This window comes from Thermobia domestica, chromosome 3, assembly GCF_964235325.1.
Source record: "Thermobia domestica chromosome 3, izTheDome1.hap1.1, whole genome shotgun sequence".
In the NCBI taxonomy this organism is placed as follows: Eukaryota; Metazoa; Arthropoda; class Insecta; order Zygentoma; family Lepismatidae; genus Thermobia; species Thermobia domestica.
Genome location: NC_137456.1, coordinates 155,381,599 through 155,404,506, shown reverse-complemented (window position 1 = coordinate 155,404,506; position 22,908 = coordinate 155,381,599). Strand labels below are relative to the sequence as shown.

Here is a 22,908-nt window from a genome sequence, read left to right as displayed (position 1 = left end):
TCATTGCTATATCACTACATTGCAACTTTCATTGGGGTTCTGTGTTTTCATATGCAAACATTTTTCCGTAAAGGGGGATCCTCAAGAGCTCTGTAGATAGGTTTGATAGCATCCATCACTGCAGCAGGCAACGAGTGCTTACGTTTGTAATGTTTTTAGGTTCCTTGATATCTGTTATACCTACTCCAGGAAAACTCTCCTTTGGGACAAAGCATATGCGTTGCTTTCTCGTCAGTTGAACATTTACACTCTGTAAAGAAAAAATAGCGACACTTGCTCTGATATGGTTTTCGCAACATACATTAACCAATATGATTTTTTACATGACTTCCTGATAATACTACATTGCATATTCCCAATGAGCAGTTCATTCTTAATACTTGCGCCACACTTTCAGGCTTTTGACATGAATTTAGTGAATTTATATGCATATATAAGTAGCTATGTGTGTTTTGAGCAAAATCGTTTATAGGAAGAGTTATACATAAAAGTGAAAAAGATCAACAACAATAGCAGAAAACAAGAAATGGAACTTCTTAAGGGTAAGATATATTGTGTACGAACATCGGGAAGTACAATACAGCAAACTATATTTTGTATGTGCACCATGGGCTTTCTGCAGTGCAACGAATCATCGGGGTCCTTTGGTAACAAGGCTATTGTAAAACGCAACCTTGATTTCACGGAATCACACCCGGATTATCTGTTCCTTGGATTTCATTTTATTCGAGATAGTTATCTATTGAATCTTTTTCTCATATCGACCCAAATTTTCAATTGGATTCATGTCAGGTGAGTTCGGAGGCCACATAAGGTTCTAAATAGTCATATTCTTGAACCATGTATTAACGATTTTCTGTCGATGACATGAAGCATTATCATCCTGGGAAAGGAAGTAATGCATATTTTCTTCAGAAAAGTCATCTTTAGCTGTTGTAAAAACTTTGCGTACCAGAATTTGAAGATATTTTCGTGCATTAAACGATCCTTCACATATATATCCATCGTTCTGACATCTTTAGCGGTGAACGAAGCCCATACCATCACTCAGTAACTGAATTTGTATCTCTTAAACAAAATCCTTGTCAAGTTCCTTGCTCGTTCGTATCCACAACTTCACTCCACCATCGTTTCCCTCTATTCTAAACTTCTTTTCAACGATGAAAACGACGTGCTTCCAGTTGTCATAAGTCCAAGTTGCATATGGACTCACAAAATGTTGAAGTCCTCTGTGTTTTTGTCAATTTCGACTTTCTACGCGTTTTCTTCTTCGTAATATCCTCTTTACGCAGTCAAGAGAATAAAGTTGTACGAGTAACTGCAATTCCAAGATTATGTCAAATTACAGAAGCGATTTTTGGGGAAATCATTCCTTAAATCTGCAGTGCTATTGATTTCATTTAGCGATCTGCTCTGGGTGATGCTTTCTTTTTTCTTTCATACTGTTGACGCTTGTGAATTATTCTTCCTGGCGCCGAATGATGGATTTTTACTATTCCATCTACCTCCCTTAGAGATTTGCCTTAGCTGTGCAAAGCAAGAATTATGTCTTGTTCACATGGCAACAAGTCAGATTTCTTACCCATCCTTCTTGTTTACAGTCCACATGTAGCAACAATATCACACAAAAACAACGCTGCACAACAACAATATTACCACTTGACACTTTCCAAACAGTGAGAAAGCAAAGAACAATCATAAAATGCTATTTACCTCAGCATACACATCAGAAATGCACTGCAGAAGTCTCACTACAATAATTTACGAGACGCACTCAGTGCCATCTAGCGAAAATATTACAGATACACAAACAATTGGCAAGTGATGTCGTACACCACAGGTGTCACAGATAATGCAAATGAACTATCCCACTCTTCATTTTCTTCTATTCCTCTTCTAACGGGCTGCAATTATGGTTTTCTGTGTAAGTTAGTTTGAGAATTGAGGTGTCGCTATTTTTTCTTTACAGAGTGTATAACAGTAAGTTGCCCACACTGCTTTCTCCATTTTCTAAAGATTGCCATCGTTTTCCCTGATTGCTTTCCCATAATACACCTGTAAGCTATCAATTTCTTTGGCACTCAGGATACATTTACTTATTATTGGCTAAGTTTACTAACACAAACTAATAAGGAAAACAAAGAACTGTGAACGCAGAAATAACAGTAAGCAAAATGAAGTGTGTATTCTTTTTCGGAACGACAAACAAAAAATATATTTACTACGTCATTACAGAAGAATGGGATGATCAAACAAACTGAAAACTGAAAATAGATATATTTAAGCCTGAAAATACAACGGAACTACACAATAATTAGCATTTCTCGAAGGGAACCTGATGTCATACGAACATGAAACTTCCGGCAATGAACCTTCATAGACCGTAGATTCTGAAAATGATACTTTGTAAAAATCGACCCCAAACACAGACATCCCCCCTTAACGGTCTTTAGCTGAAGATGTTTGCAAATGATAATGTCCTCAAAATTTATTTGGGTTTTGCTGGAAATACACCGAATTAGTTTTTTTTTTTTTTTTTTTTTTTGCATCGTGAATAGAAACTATGTATATCAAAACGTCATTCTGTTCCCTTTTCAAAGCACAACCGAGTTAAAAATATTTTTAAGCTTTTCTGTAATGTGGTTCCGCAATGCATTTATTTAGTCCTTATCCAGGATCAAGTAGTAAATGTGCCTGATTTTCTTTATGCATGTTCTATTGGCTAAAATTCCTAACAGAATGAGATTTTTTTTTAACACCATGTACTTAATTATCTTTCCTTTACGACAAAAAAAGAGCAACAGTCTATAATATACTATTTATAATTCTACTTTCAATAATAATATAATACAACCACCACGACGTTTTAAGATGTACGATGCTCTCGATTTGTGCTGCAAAGTTTTCAAGATCTAAGAAACATCCCGAGTTCATCGTGAAGTATGGATATGTGAATTCCCCAATGTTAGGAATCTGCCAATTGCCACCCAAAATAAAGTTGTTCATTATGTCAGCTTGTGAAAGTAAATTCAGCAAATCAGAAGCAAATAATTTCTTATTTAAGCGGAAGCAAGAATCAAGACAGGCTAGTCAAACTTTTTCTATTCAATGTTGGGAGGGGAAATAGTTGTAAAAGCCTTTGAGGACAAGTTTTCACTAGTTAAGGCAATAAAAATAATATTGTAAATAACACTTGTGAATGAAAAATATGATAATCGTATTCTAACGTGAAATGATGTTGAACTATCTTAAACTATTTTAAATGTTTGAACCTTGTAAAAACATACGGTAAACTGAATGAAATATTAGGAGTAATACAAGTTTTTCACTATAGTAAATTTACACACATGTTAACGGAAAGTAGGTAGGAGAAGATAGAACTGAAACAATATTAATGCAGTGGCGGAGGTAGGAATAGAAAGGCAGGCGCACATTTTCTGCATTTCCACTGTTCGCTATTAAGGTTAGATACACCGTTGGATGTGAATAAAGTTTATGATTCACATATACATCGGCACCACAGCGAAGCTGTTTCAGTAAGGGTTTCACTTATGCTTTTTTTTTGTGACTGTTAACCACCCATGATAATGCATCAAGCCTAAGGTATACGGTATCGTTTATCGTGTTTACACTGTAAACAACTGCTTGATATATATGTATATACTGCTTGAGGTATTATATATATACTATGTGATCAAAAGTATCCAGACACCCTCCCTCAAAAACACGTTTTTCATATTGAGTGCATTGTGCTGCCACCTACTGCCAGGTACTCATTATCAGCGACCTCAGTAGTCATTAGACAACATGAGAAAGCAGAATGGGGCGCTCTGCGGAACTCACGGACTTCGAGTGTGGTCAGATGATTGAATGTCACTTGTGTCAGAAGTCTGTACGCGAAATTTTCCCACTCCTAAACATCCCTAGGTCCACTGTGTCTGATGTGATAATGGAGTGGGAACGTGAAGGGGCAGCACAAAAGCATACAGGCCAACATCGTCTGTTGACTGACAGAGACCGCCGACAGTTGAAGAGGGTCGTAAAGTGTAATAGGCAGACATCTATCCAGACCATCACACAGGAATTCCAAACTGCATCAGGATCTACTCCAAGTACTATGACAATTAGGCGTGAGGTGAGAAAACTTTGATTTCATAGTCGAGCGGCTGCATATAAGCCACACATCACGCAGGTAAATCGCTTGCTGTAAGGAGCGTAAACATTGGAAGATTGAACAGTGGAAAAACGTTGTGTGGAGTGACGAATCACGGTATACAATGTGGCGATCCAATGGCAGGGTGTGGGCATTGCGAATGCCCGGTGAACGTCATCTGTCAGCGTGTGTAGTGTCAATTCTAAAATTCGGAGGTGGTGATGTTATGGTGTGGTCGTGTTTCTCTTGGAGGGGCTTATACCCCTTATTGTTTTGCGTGGCACTCTCACAGCGCAGGCCTACATTGATGTTTTAAGCACCTTCTTGCTTGCCACTGTTGAAGAGCAATTCGGGGATGGCGATTGCATCTTTCAACACGATCAACCACCTGTTCATACTGCACGGCCTGTGGCGGAGTGGTCACACGACCATAACATTCCTGTAATGGACTGACCTGCACAGAGTCCTGACTTGAATCCTATAGAACACCTTTGGGATGTTTTGAAATGCTGACTTCGTGCCAGGTCCCGCCAACCTACATCGATACCTCTCCTCAGTTCACCACTCCGTGAAGAATGGGCTGCCATTTCCCAAGAAATCTTCCAGCACCTGATTGAAAGTATGCCTGCGAGAGTGGAAGCTGTCATCAAGGCTAAGGGTGGGCCAACACCATATTGAGTTCCAGCAGTACCGATGGGGGCGCTACAAACTTGTAAGTCATTTTCAGCCAGGTGGTCCGGATACTTTTAATCACATAGTATATATATATATATATATATATATATATATATATATATATATATATATATATATATATATATATATATATATATATATATATATAAATTCAATAGGCGAGTTTCTCATTACAGAGTAGGGAATATATGTTGTGGCTAATCTTTTACTTGTACATTGTAGTTTGAATGAACAACTGCTTCAGCTTAAAACTATTAAAACTGTTGTGTGTGTTTGGTAATGTAATTATGATAAATAGTATTATTCTGTTTCGCAAACTTGAGTGTTCTTATATCTTTAAATATGACCAGGTAAGACCATTTTTTTTTCTTTTCTTTTTTTTTTTTTTTTTTTTTTTTTTTACAAGGATGAGGAAATGACAGATACAGAAGTACAGTCACATACACCTTGATGCATGTGCGCGCATAATACTTCATGTAAAATAATTATTATTTTTGTACATTGTATAAGTTTAAGAACTACAGTAAATATACTATAATGCTATATTATTTAAAGTAAGTGTATGTGAACCAACTATTCTATAATGTTTTTGGAAGAAACTGGTCCCTCCTCGAGAATCAATGGGAGATTTTTTTGTTAAATTTAATGTCCCACGATTGTGCATCAAGGCTAAAGCAGACGTTAATGATGAGATCAATGGTGGAATGTGGGGAGTGGGAAGAAACGAGAGAATCAACGTTCACAGTATGTCTTCACCACAAACTCTACTTGATGGGATCTTAAATGAAACCAGAAACTCCATGTGCCAGAGGGAAACACGAGAGAAATTGTTCCACCTTTTTTCCATCTTGTGGACTGCCATGAATGAACATACTCACAAAATATGAAATAAATTATGCCTAATGTTTTGTACGTAAGTCTCAAAATAGTTTTGAAATACTGTATTAAGAAGTTATAGATTTGAGGTATTATATTTATTTGCTCTCTCATTCTTTTCTTCTTCTTCCTCGTGTAGAAACTGTCTCAACAATCACAGTGAAATTTCACCTAAAGAGACACACCGGTTACTTCATGTTGCAAGTGTATATTCCGTGTGGGTTGATTGTTAGCTGTTCGTGGGTCAGTTTCTGGATAGATCCTGATGCTGTGCCAGCTAGAGTTTCATTAGGTAAGTATGGAAGCATTGTAGCAGTCTTTTTTGTTTCTTTCTATACAATCATTATAATCTGTTGCTGTCAATATATATTCAAAGCGTCTTTCATTTCAAAATACATGACTCCTATATTAGAAAGATTTGTGTTTAAATAGTGCGAGTACCATGAATAAATGTGATTCTAAGATCTGAATTTGGATCTATTTCGAATATTAATTTGATGATGTCAAAACAGTCGTTTCCAATTGGCTAATGACTTAATAGAATATTGGAAGAATGAAAGTGATTGAAAGAGAACTCACAGAGCAAAGAAAGAAGTAGTACTAGTTACAGAACATGAAATAAGCAAGTGTGGACAGTTTACACGTAGAGAAAGTTGCACAGGTAGTATAGCGAGAACAAATCTTCGACTACGTTATCCTGCCTATCACCACTGCTTTTCCTCAACGCCACGTGCTCTCCCACCCCCAATGTTAATGTTACCTAGGATACAAGGATTTTCTAGTCTCGTCTCGAAAGTTTTAACGTCAGGTTTTGTAAATTTATGTACATTTATGCTTGATGTTTTCTTTCTCCATTTCGCCTAGAAGTTATCAGAATCCATCAGCTTCCAGAGAAGTTCATGAAGGATGCGATATAACAACATTTAAATCATATTTATTACTGTAATATATTGTGTAATAACTTGCATATCTTTGAACTTCATTGTGTTCATGCAAATATCTTATAATTTTTAACCTATGAATGACGAAAAACTTAGATGTTTGAGATGTAATACTTGCATGATACAAGGAGATGCGTTGTCGCCATTATTATTCAACTTTGTCCTAGTATATGATATAAGGAAAGTCAAAGATAACAACCAGGGCTTATAGTTGAATGGTATTCACCAGGTTATGGTGTATGCTGATGATGAAAATTTAATACTGTATGATGGATGAACAATAGAAAAAATGCAGAGGTCTTACTAAACGCTTGCAGGGAGATGGGTTTAGAAGTAAATGCGGAGAAAACTAAACACATTGAAGTTCGTAGGGATCGTAATACGGCAAAGTATGGATGCGTCAAAATATCGAATAATACTTTTGATAAAGCAAATACTTTCAAATATGTAGGATTAATATTAACAGACGAAAGCTATATCCACGAAGAAATTAAATGTCAACTAAAAGCAGGAAATTCTTGTTATTACTTTCAAAATCTCTTGTCGTCACGAATTCTGTCAAGGAATTTGAAACTTAAAATATATAAAACGATAATCATCCCTGTTATTCTGTATGGTTGCGAAACATGCTCGCTTACTTTGAGGGAAGAACATAGACTGAAATTATTTGAAAAGGAGATATTGGGGCGAACATTCGGACCCCAAGAGGAACGGGAATGGGGAATGGCGGAAACTTCATAACGAGAAACTACATAATTTATACGGTTTGTCAAACATTATTAGGATCATCAAGTCTAGGAGGTTCAGATGGGCAGGTCATGTAGTCAGGATAGAAGAAGATAGGAAAGCTTTCAAAGTCTTAACTGGAAGTTCAATCAGAAAACGACCATTAGGAAAACCTATGCGCAGATGCGAAGACAATATTAAAATGGATCTCACAGAAATAGGATTACAATGTAGAAACTTGATTCATTTGGCTGAGGACAGAGGTAAATGGAGAGCTTTTGTGAAAGCGGCATTGAATCTCCGGGTATCACAGACCATAGAGTTGGTTAGTTAATACTTGGATGAACTTGTGTTGCCCACAAGACTCTAAATAAATCTCGTTTTGTCTTGAACTTGAAAACGTACTAGTCTAGTGAGGAATACTATTCCGTATAGTTTACAGAGAATGAAATCACCTCTGTATCTGTCTGAGAAATCAGTATTGTCTGAGATATCTATTTGGAAATGAGTGTAGTCCCTATCATTACTGATTTAATTGTTAAATTCCTCAACCTGCTGTTTTGTGTATTTGCCTGATTTTCCTGGTATACTAAGGAGGTGAGAAGGATTACACAGCACCAAGTTGGAAATGAGTTGTAGAAAAATTTCTACTGAATTATCACGCAAATATGCTTTTAAGATATAGCTTAACAGTAAACCGAGATCATGTGCTTTCATCAAACGTTTCAGGGCATTGTTTATAAGCAAATTTCATTCTGCATGAGCTGTCAGTTACCGTGTCATGAGTGCATCCACGAAAAAGGAACATTTTAATAACACAAAGCACAAACAAAAAATGATTTGTACAGAGGATTTATGGTACTGAATCTATTTTTCAACATATTCGCTATAAACATTGAAGCACGCATGCATATTTGAATAACTAGGCGGCAAATATGTACAGCAATAGTATAGAAAAACATATATTGGTATATGATAAGTACTTGAATATCTAAGATGAGTATGATTTCTGCTGATCGAGCAGAACATTAACTTTGAAATGATGTGGTGGTGTATTAACAACTAGATTGAATAACGTTTACCATCGGCTATACGGTGAAAACAGTATAAGCGTATTTTAATTATTGTATTATTGTTTTTGCAGTACATATTTATGCCTATGAACATACGCATGTTTTGTGTTCTATTCAACAATTCGTCACGGCTTTCGAGTTTTTGTAAATTTTGTCTATTTCCTTTTGACACTAATTTTTTGGAACTATTTAACGAATTTTGTTCCTTTCGTGGAAATTCCAATCGAACTTATCCTACCTCTCAGTAAAGAAATGACTGAATGAAGTCAGGTAGCCGTTGTCAATTACCACACACACGAAATGAGAGCGAAAGTTCTTCAACAAAGAACTAGACATTTTTCAGTTCTATGTGTTTTTCAATAACTTCTAACAATTATTTTGGAGTATGTAGTATTTTTCTGTGTACTATATTGTGCTTCAAATTTAATTAGTGTAATATATAGTAAAATATTATGAATTGTGAATTACTCATACCTTACACTGCAAAACTCGACGTTCTCGGTGACTCGGTACCCCTCCAGTCCACATCAGGTCTAGTTTGCGAGATTCTACTATACTTTGAATTTAATACTAGTAAGATAAGTTTTAAAATAAGAAAGTTGAATAACGTAATAAGTAAATAATACGTAAAGGTGAATCGTTAGAATAAAATTACAATGAAGAAAAAGAAGAATGAATGGGTACAATGGGTACATCATTAGCTTTCATGGATCATAACACACGATATCATCCAGTAAACGCTCTGAAATATTTCCTACAAGAGTTAATATATTCAGGGCATGGAGTGTGATCGAACTTATAGTTCATAGAACATACATGGGCTGCTTAGAGAAGGTGAATTATGGCTAAACAGCCGTCTGCAGGGATTATTCCAGAGCTCCTTATTGTCTTTCAACACGAGTGGAAACTTCTTTGAGCTGACCTCATTAATAATCTTTGTGATCATTACACCTGTAATTGCGAGACTTGTGAATCTGTCAGTAATTATCACATGCCGTGTTGATGGTCAGCATCTACCTCAAACTCCAATTTCTCCATTTTCTTGCAGGAATAAGTATTGACTACTTGGAGTTGTTTCTTATTAAACTCTTAATTTCTCGCCTTAATATAATTTCTTTTCATTTGTCCTTCACCTAAGATACTCGTTCGAACATGTATAGCAAGTCACGTAGAGGTGGACCACTTTTTTCTTCTTCCTATAGCTCGAATAATGATGCATGTAGAGCATGTTTCTCTACAGAAATCCAAGAAAGGACTTTCTGTAACCATAGCTAAAAGTTTCTAGAATCAAAAAAGGCATATTTCTACCCGAAATTTAAGCTTGAAAAAAATGGATGACATCCATCTATCCCATTGTACTATGGGTTATATAGACCGTGCACTGTGGGAGTGCTGAACCATATGCAGAACCCAAACAATAAATAAATAAATAAATAAATAAATAAATTGGAACAGTTTTGTCTTTAAATACATTATATTAATAAAATATATATTATATAGCTGCCAAGTTCTTACTGAAATCTAATATTGATTAATTACAGAAAATCTAAAAATGAACTTTCTTTCTACCGTGGATTCTAGAAAAGAAATATGTGAAAATGACAAGAATACATAAGTTGCATGTTTTAAGAAAAATGAATGCCAGTAATTACATTGTACACTACATTTGATCTTATTTTGTACATTTGAAAACTTTGCCATACAAATTGTAAACATTCTCATATTTCGAACAGCCATCATGTAACCAGTGTTGATACGTAATACACTGTGTCCCGTCGTCTTCTTTTTTTGTTTTATTATAATTTTCACCGCATCCAACCACTCGTTTTCATCATACTCCTGCATATCATCACCGTCAGCGTACATCATCGCTGGATGAAGATATGATCGAAATTATCTTCTTGTTTCTTGTGATTGATTTTGTGCACATAATCCTTCTCTTCCTGTTTCCCTGTAAGCTGATATAGTCCGTCTCTCCTACAATGGCAAAGGTTCATCCATTCCAAGAAGGAAAGGTAAGAAATGTAGTTTACTTGTTGTAGTTTTTGAAGACAGGAAACTTCATTGTTTTCATTAATACATTCTTTTATGATGAAATGCACTAGTAAAACACAAAACCGAAAAATTCTACATCAAGAACGTTGAATATTGCTTTCATAAAAATGTGGTAAAATAGTTTTGACTTGCCTGAAATGAGAACTTTCGTTTACTGAAGAAATGTGTGAACTTCTGCTTCAGAGAAGCACTGTGGCTAGCATATATCCGCCATGGCACTACACCAATATTTACGCTGCACTCTGGTGGATAGTTTACAAATTATAGCCCTGGTTCGTCTCACCCAGGGCGGGCATCTCTATCGGACTTATCCTACGCGCGTTTGTGGTGCCTGGATCTGTTCAGGTCTGTTGCATTTCATCAGGTTAGCTCTCTTGTATGAATTGTAATTTTGTTATACGTTTAGGTACCAGAACATTATGATTGTTTTAGATTATTGTTCGTCAAATGGCAGCCCGCGAATATGTTTCATCCGGCTCGCTAATAAAACTTAATAATATATGAATTGCTCTCTTTATAATTACAAGCATAACAGGAAGTGTGTACGTGGCAATAATAATAATATACCTGAATCGAGAGTTGATTTTTAACTGTTAAAGTGTTTCCTTAACCTTTTGGTCACCAAGTCTATTCTGAAAGACAAGGCCATTGGTACAGGCCATTTGGTTTTAGAAAAATACAAATTTCATGTATCTAGTTACTTCCAAATGTTCGTACTCTAGGCACTAATTGGCGTAGACACATGAAACAATTAACAAAGTACAAAGAGTAGAACTAAAGTTTAAAAAAGTATATAACTTACGCACACTCAGAAGACCCTGGCCTCAGCATGGAGAGAGGAAATGAAAAATAGCCCCAAGTTAATTCTTATTTTGTCCTGCTCCGCGATGAATTTGAAATTAGTCATCACTGTTTGATGATTCCCCAAGGTGTAAAATATTCTATCTTTCCATGACTTTTATTTTGTTATAAAACTTGCATTCTAACTTCCTTTAATTTAATTTTTTAAACACAATTTATAAGTTCTATTAAAAATTGTAAAAAAGAGTGTCCATATATTAAAATAAAAGAAATATACAATATACCGTTACACGCGCGTGTTGTAACAGGAACATTAAGAACAAAGTAGCATGCATACACTATTTTATATCAAACAGTGGACGATTCTTCCTTTTTTTTAAACACACTAGCCATTAAACAAGTCTACATGGTGATCACATTCCCTAAAGAAAAGTTTCATACAAATATTATATCTCATTTCTAGTGAGTACTTATGGGTGGTATTTCTGGAGAGAAGTTACGAAAGAGAGACAGCTAGACTTTACGCTGGAAGAGACTTCTTTCGCGTAAAAAGTGCAATTATCTGGCTTCAATATTATTTTGAGAGATATTAAATCGGAGTTTATTATTTTATTGTGAAAACCTCAATTAAACCCTTTACTATGACTCATATAATTGGTCCCATGATATTCAGGGTAATTGCACTGTATGAAAAGATAAATAACCAGAGTCACAGTTTTAAGTAGAATTACCAGTACATTATGACGTGTTCTGGAGTTATATATTCAGTTTGATTCTTTTAAACATGTGTTTTTTTCAATCCTTTTTATAATTACTGAAAGTTACGAGATCTAAGCTGCAAGATATTCGCTGCACTTCTAAGTTTAGATTTGTTTAAACAATTTCCGAATTTCTGAGAACTCCACTCAATATGGAAATAAAGATCCACTTTTGATGGACAAGCACTTTGCTTTCAAAAGATGGTTGTGTCATTGTTGCTACTACAGAAGGAGTTAATATGAAAGAGCTTTAATTTGGAAAGATAACAGAGAAAGGATTTAATGTCTATGGAATTACAGCAAAGATGTATTTCTTGGAAAAGAAAAACAATAAGAGGATCTCCCACGATCTAATTTGATTAAGTTAAGACCATCCAAAGTGTGCAGCTTGTTATATGTATTCTCTTAGGAGACTGTTACAAGAACAGAATCAGATTTCTTCACACAGATAGCATACGTATTGAACTCTTCAAGTAAATGGGATGAAAAACGAGGGTATACGAGTATTTACGTACACACAATGACATCATTCTATTAATTGATCAAAAGAATACATTTCAATCATAAATTTTCTTGTACGCCTTATATCTGGAGAACTATATACAGTGTAGCCAAACCCAAATTATCAATTAACTTCGTATGATATGCTTATTCAGTACAAAATACGACGTTGAAATATTTTATTGTCCCTGATCGAAGATCCAATATATTTCATTTAATCAAAAATTTTCTTGTACGCCTTATATTTGGAGAACTACATACAATGTAGTCAAAACCAAACTGTCACTTAACTTTCACTATCAGTATAATGTGCTAAAACTCGATTTAGTGGCCGTCCAAAAATTTTGCGGCCCCTGATTCAAAAACTAATTATTCACCAAGAACGCAATATTTTGATCCATTTTTAGATTTCGTAAAATTCTTGTTTTCTATAACTAATAATGATACATTAACTGGATGGGGGATAGTAACAATCGATATTTTGTAACCAAGAGTTCTAAGGCGTTCAACAGACCCTATTAAGGTCCCTCTAAAGAGGATGGGCTTTTTGAATTGTCCCCAAGTTTCAGTGTTCGTGTCTGTCGTACTTGAATAAGTAGAAAACAATCAAGGGTCAGTACCAGACCATTGAGACTAATTTCACGGTTTGGGCAATTTAAAAATAAAGTAATAGATTGCTCACCAATGGTGCTAGGGTTCCCTGCTACGATAACAGGCCTTTGCTTTGTGTTGTGGAAAACATCGTATCCATGGATTTTCTTGGAGTTCTCTCATTTCCTCCCACATTATCTTTCCAACATTTATTTCATAATTATTTAGTTTCATTGATCTTCCATCTCCTTTAACACTTTCGCTTGTGGGCTCAAAAAACTACACAAAATCCAGCTTTCTGTTAGTTTGATGTATTTTATTTTTAGAAGATATATATCAGGCATTTAAAACAAGGAAAGCATAAATTACATGTCGAATAACATCTTCAAACATTCTATTTTAAGATGAATAAAACTTTTATTGGTACTGTTGTGTGGAATTTCTACAATATTACGTCAAGTAAGTGCCATTTAATTTAAACAGGAAAACCATGAATGCTCTTTAATTCGCATCTTTACAACAAAAACACTGTGGCGAAAGTGCAAAACTTTCTTCATTTTATCAGTGAGTACGAGATGAATTCCGTTTTTCATACCTCCATTTTTTTTCACTAACTAATACACAAAAACTATAAAACTTGTGTCACTTCTCGACGTAACCTCACTGCAATCGTGCACATTTTTCACAGCGTCAACGCCATGATTTCATTGCTGCAGGAAAAGCTTCTTTAGTAATCTGTTTAGACAATTGGAAAATCGCTGATACAATAGCGGCACGACTAGTGAATATGGGACCACGGAGATTGTCTTTCATCATTGCGAATAGCCAAAAGTCGCTAGCATGAGAAATAACTTCGAATTTGTTGTCACTAAGAAACTGCTTCGTCACGTTCGCTCGATGCACTGATGTGTTGTGTTGGTAGAAGCCTTACGTACAGCTGTTTTCTACGCAACGCTGGAAGGAGTTTTTCTTCAAAATATTTTGTAAGATGCACCTGTCACCGTAGTGTCCTTTGGAAGGCAATGATTAAGGATTACTCCATTACTGTCCCAGAATATGGCCACCATCATTTTCTCAGCACCGGTGCTTACCTGATTTTTTAAAAAATAGTTCTGAATTTGTGTGCTTCCATTGAGCAGACTGCCGGTCCGTTTTAGAATCAAAAATGGCATCCATGTCTCATCCATTGTCAGAATTTATAAAAACAAAGTCCTATTCATTGCGACATCGCGGGTCAGCATTGCCTAACAACATTCCACGCGCGCAACCTTGTAGTCCGTAAGCATTCGTGACATCCACCTGGACGACATGTATTGCATTTTCAGGTCTTTATGCAGGATTGTGTGCACAGATCCCACGGAAATGGCAACTTTGGAGGCGATGTGTTATACACTAATTCGGCGATCCCCTAAAACAACTTTCTTCACTAGTTCGTTGTCAGACCGGCTTGTGAGAGAACGAAATTGTTTTGGTTTGTTGTCTCACGACGTTCTGCCTTTTTTGAACTGTCACATCCACGAACGCACATTAGAGACATCCATGAAAACCATCATTACATGTCTCACTCAACTGGCAATGACTTTCAAGCGGTGTCGCATCACGCAAATGGAGAACACGAATGATTACACGCTGTTCTTATAATTAAAACGTCAACATTTTACGAGTATCGTAGGTATCAAAACAGTCACCACTCTCACCTCTTCGCTAGAGTTTTGTGTGCTGTACAGTGTTTCTATCTCTGTCAAGCATTCATAACGAGTGCTTGCGTATCTAAACAAAAAAACACTCAGTGATGTCAACCCGTGGGAAATATCCCATTTTGTAAGATTTTGTGACATTATTTTTTTCTAAAGAGATAAAGGGAATTTTCATCGAAATTGACGACACGGAATTTTTCGTATATATGTATATGTTGGGTGTTCTAAAAATAGCGCCCACGGACCACAGCACACTATTCTACAGGTCAAAATAAAGTGAAATGTTGTATGATGGAATGCCTTCCGAGGCCTTCTTCAGCCGCTATGGGGAATCAAAATTTCACTATGTGGCAACATCGCATATTAACTTGGAACCATTAGCATTGCTCTACAAATCCATCAAACACTTATATCAAATGTAGTGCTAATAATTAGTAGTAGTGTCAATGTCTATTGACTTTAACTGTCATCTGGCAAAAATCGACGTAATTATTTGACTGACTGGTAGATCTAATCTATGGTTTTTTATCTGCGACGTTGTCACATAGTTCAATTCTCGTCTCCATACTAAGACCCGAAAGGTATACAAGTCAGTGGCGGCTAGTGCTTTGAATTTTAGGTGGTGCACAATATATGGCCTCGTTTTTTCATTGTTACTAATAGTACTATAAATAATAATTTAATAATAGTAATAAATATAATAATAATAATAATAATAATAATAATAATAATAATAATAATAATAATAATAATAATAATAATAATAATAATAATAATAGTTAATATAAAGCATAATAGCGATTTCTTCATGGTATACTTGTAGCATGCAATGAAGAAGCTTATTTTGTATGATTTTTGACGTACCTTTAAATATTGTTGGGTTTTCTACATGACTCTTGAGAACGCTGTCAAGTTCAACACTAAAATTAATTAATCCACTAAATACGCCTGATTTGAAGAAGAGTCTGTTTCATCATGTCTTCTTAAAGCCAGTTCGAAGATGCCATAAAACCGAATGCAATTGATCATTATATTGAGCATGTATCTATTTTGCATCACTTTTTGATTGTGATTCTCAATGGACCGCCTGCAACCAGCATCTAGTTGAGCAGCAATATTCACATTTCCCAATACAGTGAGATTAACGTGTTTTATGTGAGCTGACGAATTTTCATGTTTTATTTTATTTTGTTGTGCAGATGATGGATATCCACAACACTTTTTTTTACTCCATGCGTCTTCCCCCGCCCCGAACAACAAACACTGAAAACAAAAAAAGTATTTTAAATTTCACATCTACATAACCACTTACGCTGTTCGTACAAGTTGACATTAAACTTCCTTGTAAAGTTTCGTTTCAGACCTCTAATTACTTGTGTTATAATTACTTTTTCACAAGTAGCTTTGCTTCTAAAGTTCCTTTTGATAACGGCTTACTCAACAGAAACGTTACAGAATTCGTTGTCACTTCACGTACATCAGGGAAAGACACTTAGTTATGCAATTACAGCAATCATATTCCAATAAACAACAAAAACCTGAACACACACACAAACACCCAACACTACAAAGTACAAACAGGTTCGACAATTTGATCGTGAACATACTCCAGTTCGATTCAAAATAGATGTATTTTTTTTTCGGGATGATTTATTTTGCGCCGAAACCATCGAAATACTCTCCCTCAAAAACCTTTTAGTAAGACGGGTGCTAACCACTATTTAAGCAATCAAAGGCGTAGGTGATAGATGGAAGGGGAAGTGAAGAAAGACAAGGGTTTCGTCCCGTATGTTCTCCTACAATGCCTTTGCCTAATGAGAGGGTTTGCAATCCATTTAAAATCTCACCCCTCCCTAATTAACGCCCTTTTTCTGAAATACGTCTCCAACTCTCTCATTCATTCATACACATATGAAAAAGAAAACATTCTCTCTATGCTGCCAAATTTCTACTCACGACTGTATTCAAGCACGACTGTATTAAATATTGACATCCTCAATTAGTCTTCACTCTTCACGGGGTCGCCTTTACTGTCTCCACAGCTGCCTTGACCTTAGTTGGTTGCCACTGATATAGGTTTATTTTGATTTGTAAAATTGTGCTCTGCGGTCCGCGTGTGTCATTTTTAGAATACCCGATATATATATATATATATACACTCATGCTCAAAAATTAAGGATAATTGCAGATTGCGGTACTGCACAACGTGGCACTAAACAAAACTGGCGCTAATAGCATAGGCACATAGTGAACACAACATACGAACAAACGAAACATATCGGTACCACGGTATTGATGATATCCACGGTATCCACGGAATTGGTGATAAGTTGAGAAATACATATGCTACAAAACGCCACTGTTCCCTGCGCATGTACCCCGACATCAATATGGGATATGATCACCATGCACACGTACACAGGCTGCACAACGGCTTGGTATACTCTGGATCAGGTGGTCGAGGAGCTGCTGGGGTATAGCCTCCCATTCTTGCACAAATGCCGTCGGAGTTCCTGAAGTGTCCTAGAGGTTTGAAGACGTGCAGCAATACGTCGATCGAGAGCATCCCAGACATGCTCGATGGAGTTTAGGTCTGGAAAACAGGCAGGCCACTCCATTCGCCTGATATCTTCTGTTTCATGGTAGTCCTCCACGATGGCAGCTCGTTGGGGCAGTGCGTTATCATCCATCAGGAGGAAGGTGGGACCCACTGCACCCCTGAAAAGGCGAACATACTGATGCAAAATGACGTCCCGATACACCTGACCCGTTGCAGTTCCTCTGTCAAAGACATGCAGGGGTGTACGTGAACCAATCATAATCCCACCCCACACCATCAAACCACTACCTCCATACAGGTCCCTTTCAAGGATATTATGGGGTTGGTATCTGGTTCCTGGTTCACGCCAGATGGTAACCCGGCGAGAATCACTGTTCAGACTATACCTGGACTCGTCCGTGAACATAACCTGGGACCACTGTTCCATTGATCATGTACTGTGTTCTTGACACCAGGCTTTACGGGCTGTCCTGTGAACAGAGGTCAGTGCAATGCACCTCGCAGGTCTCCGGGCGAATACACCATGTCTGTTCAGTCGTCTGTAGACTGTGTGTTGGGAGACAACTGTTCCAGTGGCTGTGGCAAGGTCCCGAGCAAGGCTACCTGCTGTACTCCGTGGCCGTCTGCGGACACTGATGGTGAGATATCGGTCTTCTTGCGGTGTTGTACACTTTGGGCGTCCCGTACTGTAGCGCCTGGACACGTTTCCTGTCTACTGGAATCGTTGCCATAATCTTGGGATCACACTTTGTGGTACACGGAGGGCCCGTGCTACGACCTGCTGTGTATGACCAGCCTCCAGTCGCCCTATTATTCTACCCCTCATAAATCCATCAATATGTGTTCTTTGAGCCATTTTCAACACACAGTCACCATTAGCACGTCTGACAACATCTGCACATTTAAACGCCGCACCGCACTCTGACATGCACCAATACACCTCTGCGTAATGGGACTGCTGCCAGGCCACCGTGCGACGACCGCACCGCATGCACCGCACCGAATGGACAAATGGACCGCATGGCCATACCCCGAGGTGATTTCCATCCGAAAAGCAGGACGTTTTTATCTAAAAAAAAAAAATTGATGCTACTAAAGAAGTGATTTGTGGAGTGGGTGGTAGCCGAAAATCGAGCACAAAGGAACAAAAATTGTGCTTTGGTAAACTAAAATAATGAACAAACGAATGAAGGAATGAAAGAAAAATATAAAACGTGAAACAAATAAAAGAAAGAAAGAAAATTATCAAACGAGAAACAATCAACTTAGAAAAATTTCCTCATAAAATATGTAGAAAATGAAGTTTTTCTAGTAACATTATGCTTAATGTCAGGCGATAGAACAAAGGTATGATGGATATACTCCATTTTTGACAACAAACAATACTTGTTTTCAATCAAGGAATACTTATTCACAACCTATTTTATATTCGTGGAAGATTGAACAGTTTTATTTCACATTTTATTATTATTATTATTATCTTTGTAATAAGTATAACGTGGGAAATTCAAAAGCAAAATGGGACTTTTTGACTTTAGAGATGGGATTTTATAATTTTCCAGGTTGGCACCATTGCAAACAGTACGTTTCTACTATATGTTATTAGTCCTGGGAAAAATGGAGGTGTTATAACTTGAGTGTATTTCGTAAAAAGATTTTAAAATGTTCGCTTTTTGTTCTTCATCCATTTGTGTTTCTTCATGTATATTACAGAGAAAAAATTAGAGAATCTCAAGAGAGAATATCAATCTGTGATTCTTCTCCTCCTCATCATCATCATTCGTATTCTGCCCTTATTGGCAGATCACTTGCCGCAGCTGAGAAGCTTCCATGCTCCACGGTCCTCCGCTAACCACTTTGTCTTCACGTATGATCTCTCTGCTTTTATATCGTTCATTAATTGAAGCTCCCTTCGGCCCTTTTCTCTCTTTCCTGCCACCGTACCCTCTAGCACGTCCCTCATGATACAATTTCTTCTTACCAATGTCCCAACCAGTTTCTCTCTCTCTCTTCTCAATTATATCTAAGAGCGTCCTTTTCTTCCCCACCATTTCTAACACCCTCTCATTCGTTTTTCTCTCGACCCAACTAATTCTTTCCATTCTTCTCCACATCCACATTTTAAAAGCTTCTATTCGTTTTCCATCACTTTTGATTAATATCCATGTTTCCGCCCCATGCAGTACAACACTCCACACGAAGAATTTTATTAATCTTTTTCTCTACTCTTTATTCAAGGTAGCACAAAACAGACTTTCCTCCTGAAGCTTCTTTCGACATTCCTATCCTTGCTTTTATTTCACTTTTCACTTCATGTCATTACTAAGAACACTACCCAGGGATCGAATACTATCCACTTGTTCTATTTTCTTCCCTCCTAATTTTATATTTGACACTGACAGCTACGTTACAATCATCATGACTTTTGTCTTTCTAATATTTATTTGCATCTCATATTTTTCACAGCCCCTCCTCAAGTTTTCTAACATCTTATTAATTTTCTTTTCCTATTTTGGAACATGCGCCATATCATCTTTAAATCGTATACACCTAATCATTCTACCTCCTACCGAAATGCCGTCTTCATCATTTCGAAGGACCGGAGAGTAAGGTTACAGCGGCTAATAGTCATTCAAAAAATTAGTCTTTAACAAAATGTCTACTACAACATATTTAGTGTCGTACAATGGTTGTTTTTGGTTGTTTTTCGACGAATTTGCCGCTATTCTCCGAACACTTCTTAAATCATAGTATTAGTTTCTGTTTCCAGCAGTCATACATTTCTAGCGCCTGTTACTGATATCACAATTCAACTTCGTTCTTGATATCTTTATCGTCATAGAAGTTATGTTAAGCAAGATGTTTCGACTCATAGTGTTTCTATACTTGGTTACAAGTACGTTGTATATATCCGCTGGACGTTCATCTTCTGTTTGGAGGAAACGTACGACGAAGCGGACTTAACATTTGGCGGGATCCTGAATTGGTGAAACCATTATATACACGTATTATTTGCATGAGCCTCCATGCAGCACCGAGGGACAGCCACAAGAGGAAAGCGGATGGCTGATAGTGAAAACCAGTTCAGCCTACTTACGCACAGAAATATTACTTGTCCGTCTGTTACTTTACAGATAGTATACTTCTAAACTAGCAGATTCTCAAGTAAAATTAACGTAACATTTTATAATGTGTCTTATAGCATATAGTACATTGTTTACTTTTACTTTTAATCTTCACTTTTTGCCTCTCGCATTTGAATAAAAATTCCCAGTAGTCGTTATAGTGATTTGCGCTAATTTTGATGTAGTGAACCCTGATTCGATACCAGGCCACGTGAGTGTACAGCGAAAATTGTATTTGTGAGCTTTCTTGTGGTGCATACGGTTCTTCCTACTGTCTTCATTCCACTAATGGATCTGTTTACCATACACTTGTCTAGTATTTCATAATCGTCAACTTTAGTGTAAAGTCATAACTGTGAGCTAAATATATCATTTTGTTTCATATAAGTTGTAAAAGAGCGAAAGTAACGAAATCTTCAGTTTCACGCCCCAGGATTGTGCCTCGTATGCTAAAGGAGACGAATGGTTCATGAAAATTAATGATTATAAAATCATTGGTATAATGACAATGTGGGAGGAAATTGGAAGATTCATGGATACAATGCTGTCTACTACGAATTTGCATGGCCTGAGACCGAACCAGGAACCTCTAATACTAGAGGTAAGTATTCTACTACTTTTTATTAATTCACCAGCTGGGATATTTGTTCCTTCTTCTAAGTACCGTAACTATAAGACCTTTTTGATTTACTATAATACTATAAGAATTAAGGACACGAACACTGAAAATTCGAGGGCAGTTAGAAAAAACACTCATACTCTTAAGACTGGCTCAAACCTCCATTGAATTTTGTCTTACGATCGTCAACCTAATGCGTCACACTGTTCGACTATACCCCACAGAATTTGCTGAGATAACAGCACCCTAAATTCTAAAAGAGTATTTCGAAGTATAGAAAAAGTCTTTGCTGCACGATTTACTAAATTGTATGTATTGTCAATTGTAAAGGATTTCATTTCTAAAGAATACCTACCAAGTTAGAGTGTTTGGGCTTTATGCAGAGTTGTTCTCACGCGAGATTAGTGCCATACTAAAGAGTTGGACTAACACATGTTTCCTGCAGTAGTCAGGCTTTTAGTTTGACGTTAATCATACGTCAAAACGATTCTGCATAAGGCCTTTTGAATCTAGGAGTTGACTATCTTTGTTACTTTACATGTTTACAGAGGAAAAATTTACGACCACGTGTATGTTATGGTAGAAAGAGATTGTGGACGTAAATAAATATTAAAAACGTTTTTTGTCACACATTATTTGAAAGTTTCGAAAATAATAACAAAATCACAAATTCAGGCGTTTAAATCATGAAAATCAAAATATAGTTTGTGAAAAGATACCATTTCTTACTATTGCACAATAAGTGAAAAATACAGCATTTCTTCATCTTTGAGAACAAACTTTTAAGAAATAGGAAAATTGGGTGTGTTGCATTAGCACTGATTTTTTATACTGCCTAAATCAAGGTTTAGAAAACAGTGAGGTTGCTCCTGTAACTAGAGTGTAATGGATTCTGGGGTGTAAGACAAAAAAGACAGCCATACACCATACACCTTGAAATTATATTTCATACTCTTGCTCAGAAACAAGTCAAAAACGAGACAAAAGTATTGATCATAGAAAAACTACAAAAATCACTTTCTTTGTGACCTAAAATTAGAAACACATTTATAAGGTGAATAGCTACCTTCTTTTTTGTTTCATCTTCAGAACGCACTATGCCCCCTACAGTTGAGGTAAAATTCACATAAGCAAGCTCACTTTATATTCAAAAGCTTCTGTATATATAGTGTTGAAACATAGTACTTGTGCAGCACACACGCCTTCCCGTTTTCATATTTCGTTATCAAAGTTGAAGATATGCTGTATTTTTTACTCCTTAGGCAATTATAAGAAATTGTGTTTTCACGAATTACTTGAGTTGATGTTTCAGACACCAAAATGTATGATTTCATTCATTCTTTTCGAAAATGTCCAAAATGTTTCATATTTATCTAGGATACAATAACTTCCTACCATATTCTACACATGGCACTAAACGTTTTGTGTGGGACCGCACATGGAATCAAGCGAGATTTATCTAGGATACAATAACTTCCTACCATATTCTACACATGGCACTAAACGTTTTGTGTGGGACCGCACATGGAATCAAGCGAGAAATAATCAGTTCTTATCTTGTTGGTCTGTTCAACTGTCTTGTTGGTCTCATGTACGACGTTAAATAAATAGATTAGATCCTACCTTCGAACAGAGCACTCTGGTAAATCAATACAAATATAAATGAAATTTTAAATTTCACAATATAATATAGTCAAATTGTAAACTGGATTCTGTAAAGTAAATATTCTTTCCCG

At 36.5% G+C, this 22,908-nt stretch overlaps 1 protein-coding gene across 1 annotated transcript in view; it reads left to right on the top strand.

Annotated features, from left to right (window-relative positions):
• The window catches only part of LOC145680822 (gamma-aminobutyric acid receptor subunit alpha-6-like), a 663,305-nt gene that overhangs the window by 607,933 nt on the left and 32,464 nt on the right, over window positions 1–22,908 (top strand). The window contains exon 6 of the mRNA XM_081751910.1: window positions 5,865–6,017. Coding sequence (XP_081608036.1) covers window positions 5,865–6,017 — 153 coding nt within the window. The remainder of the gene's footprint in view (window positions 1–5,864; window positions 6,018–22,908) is intronic.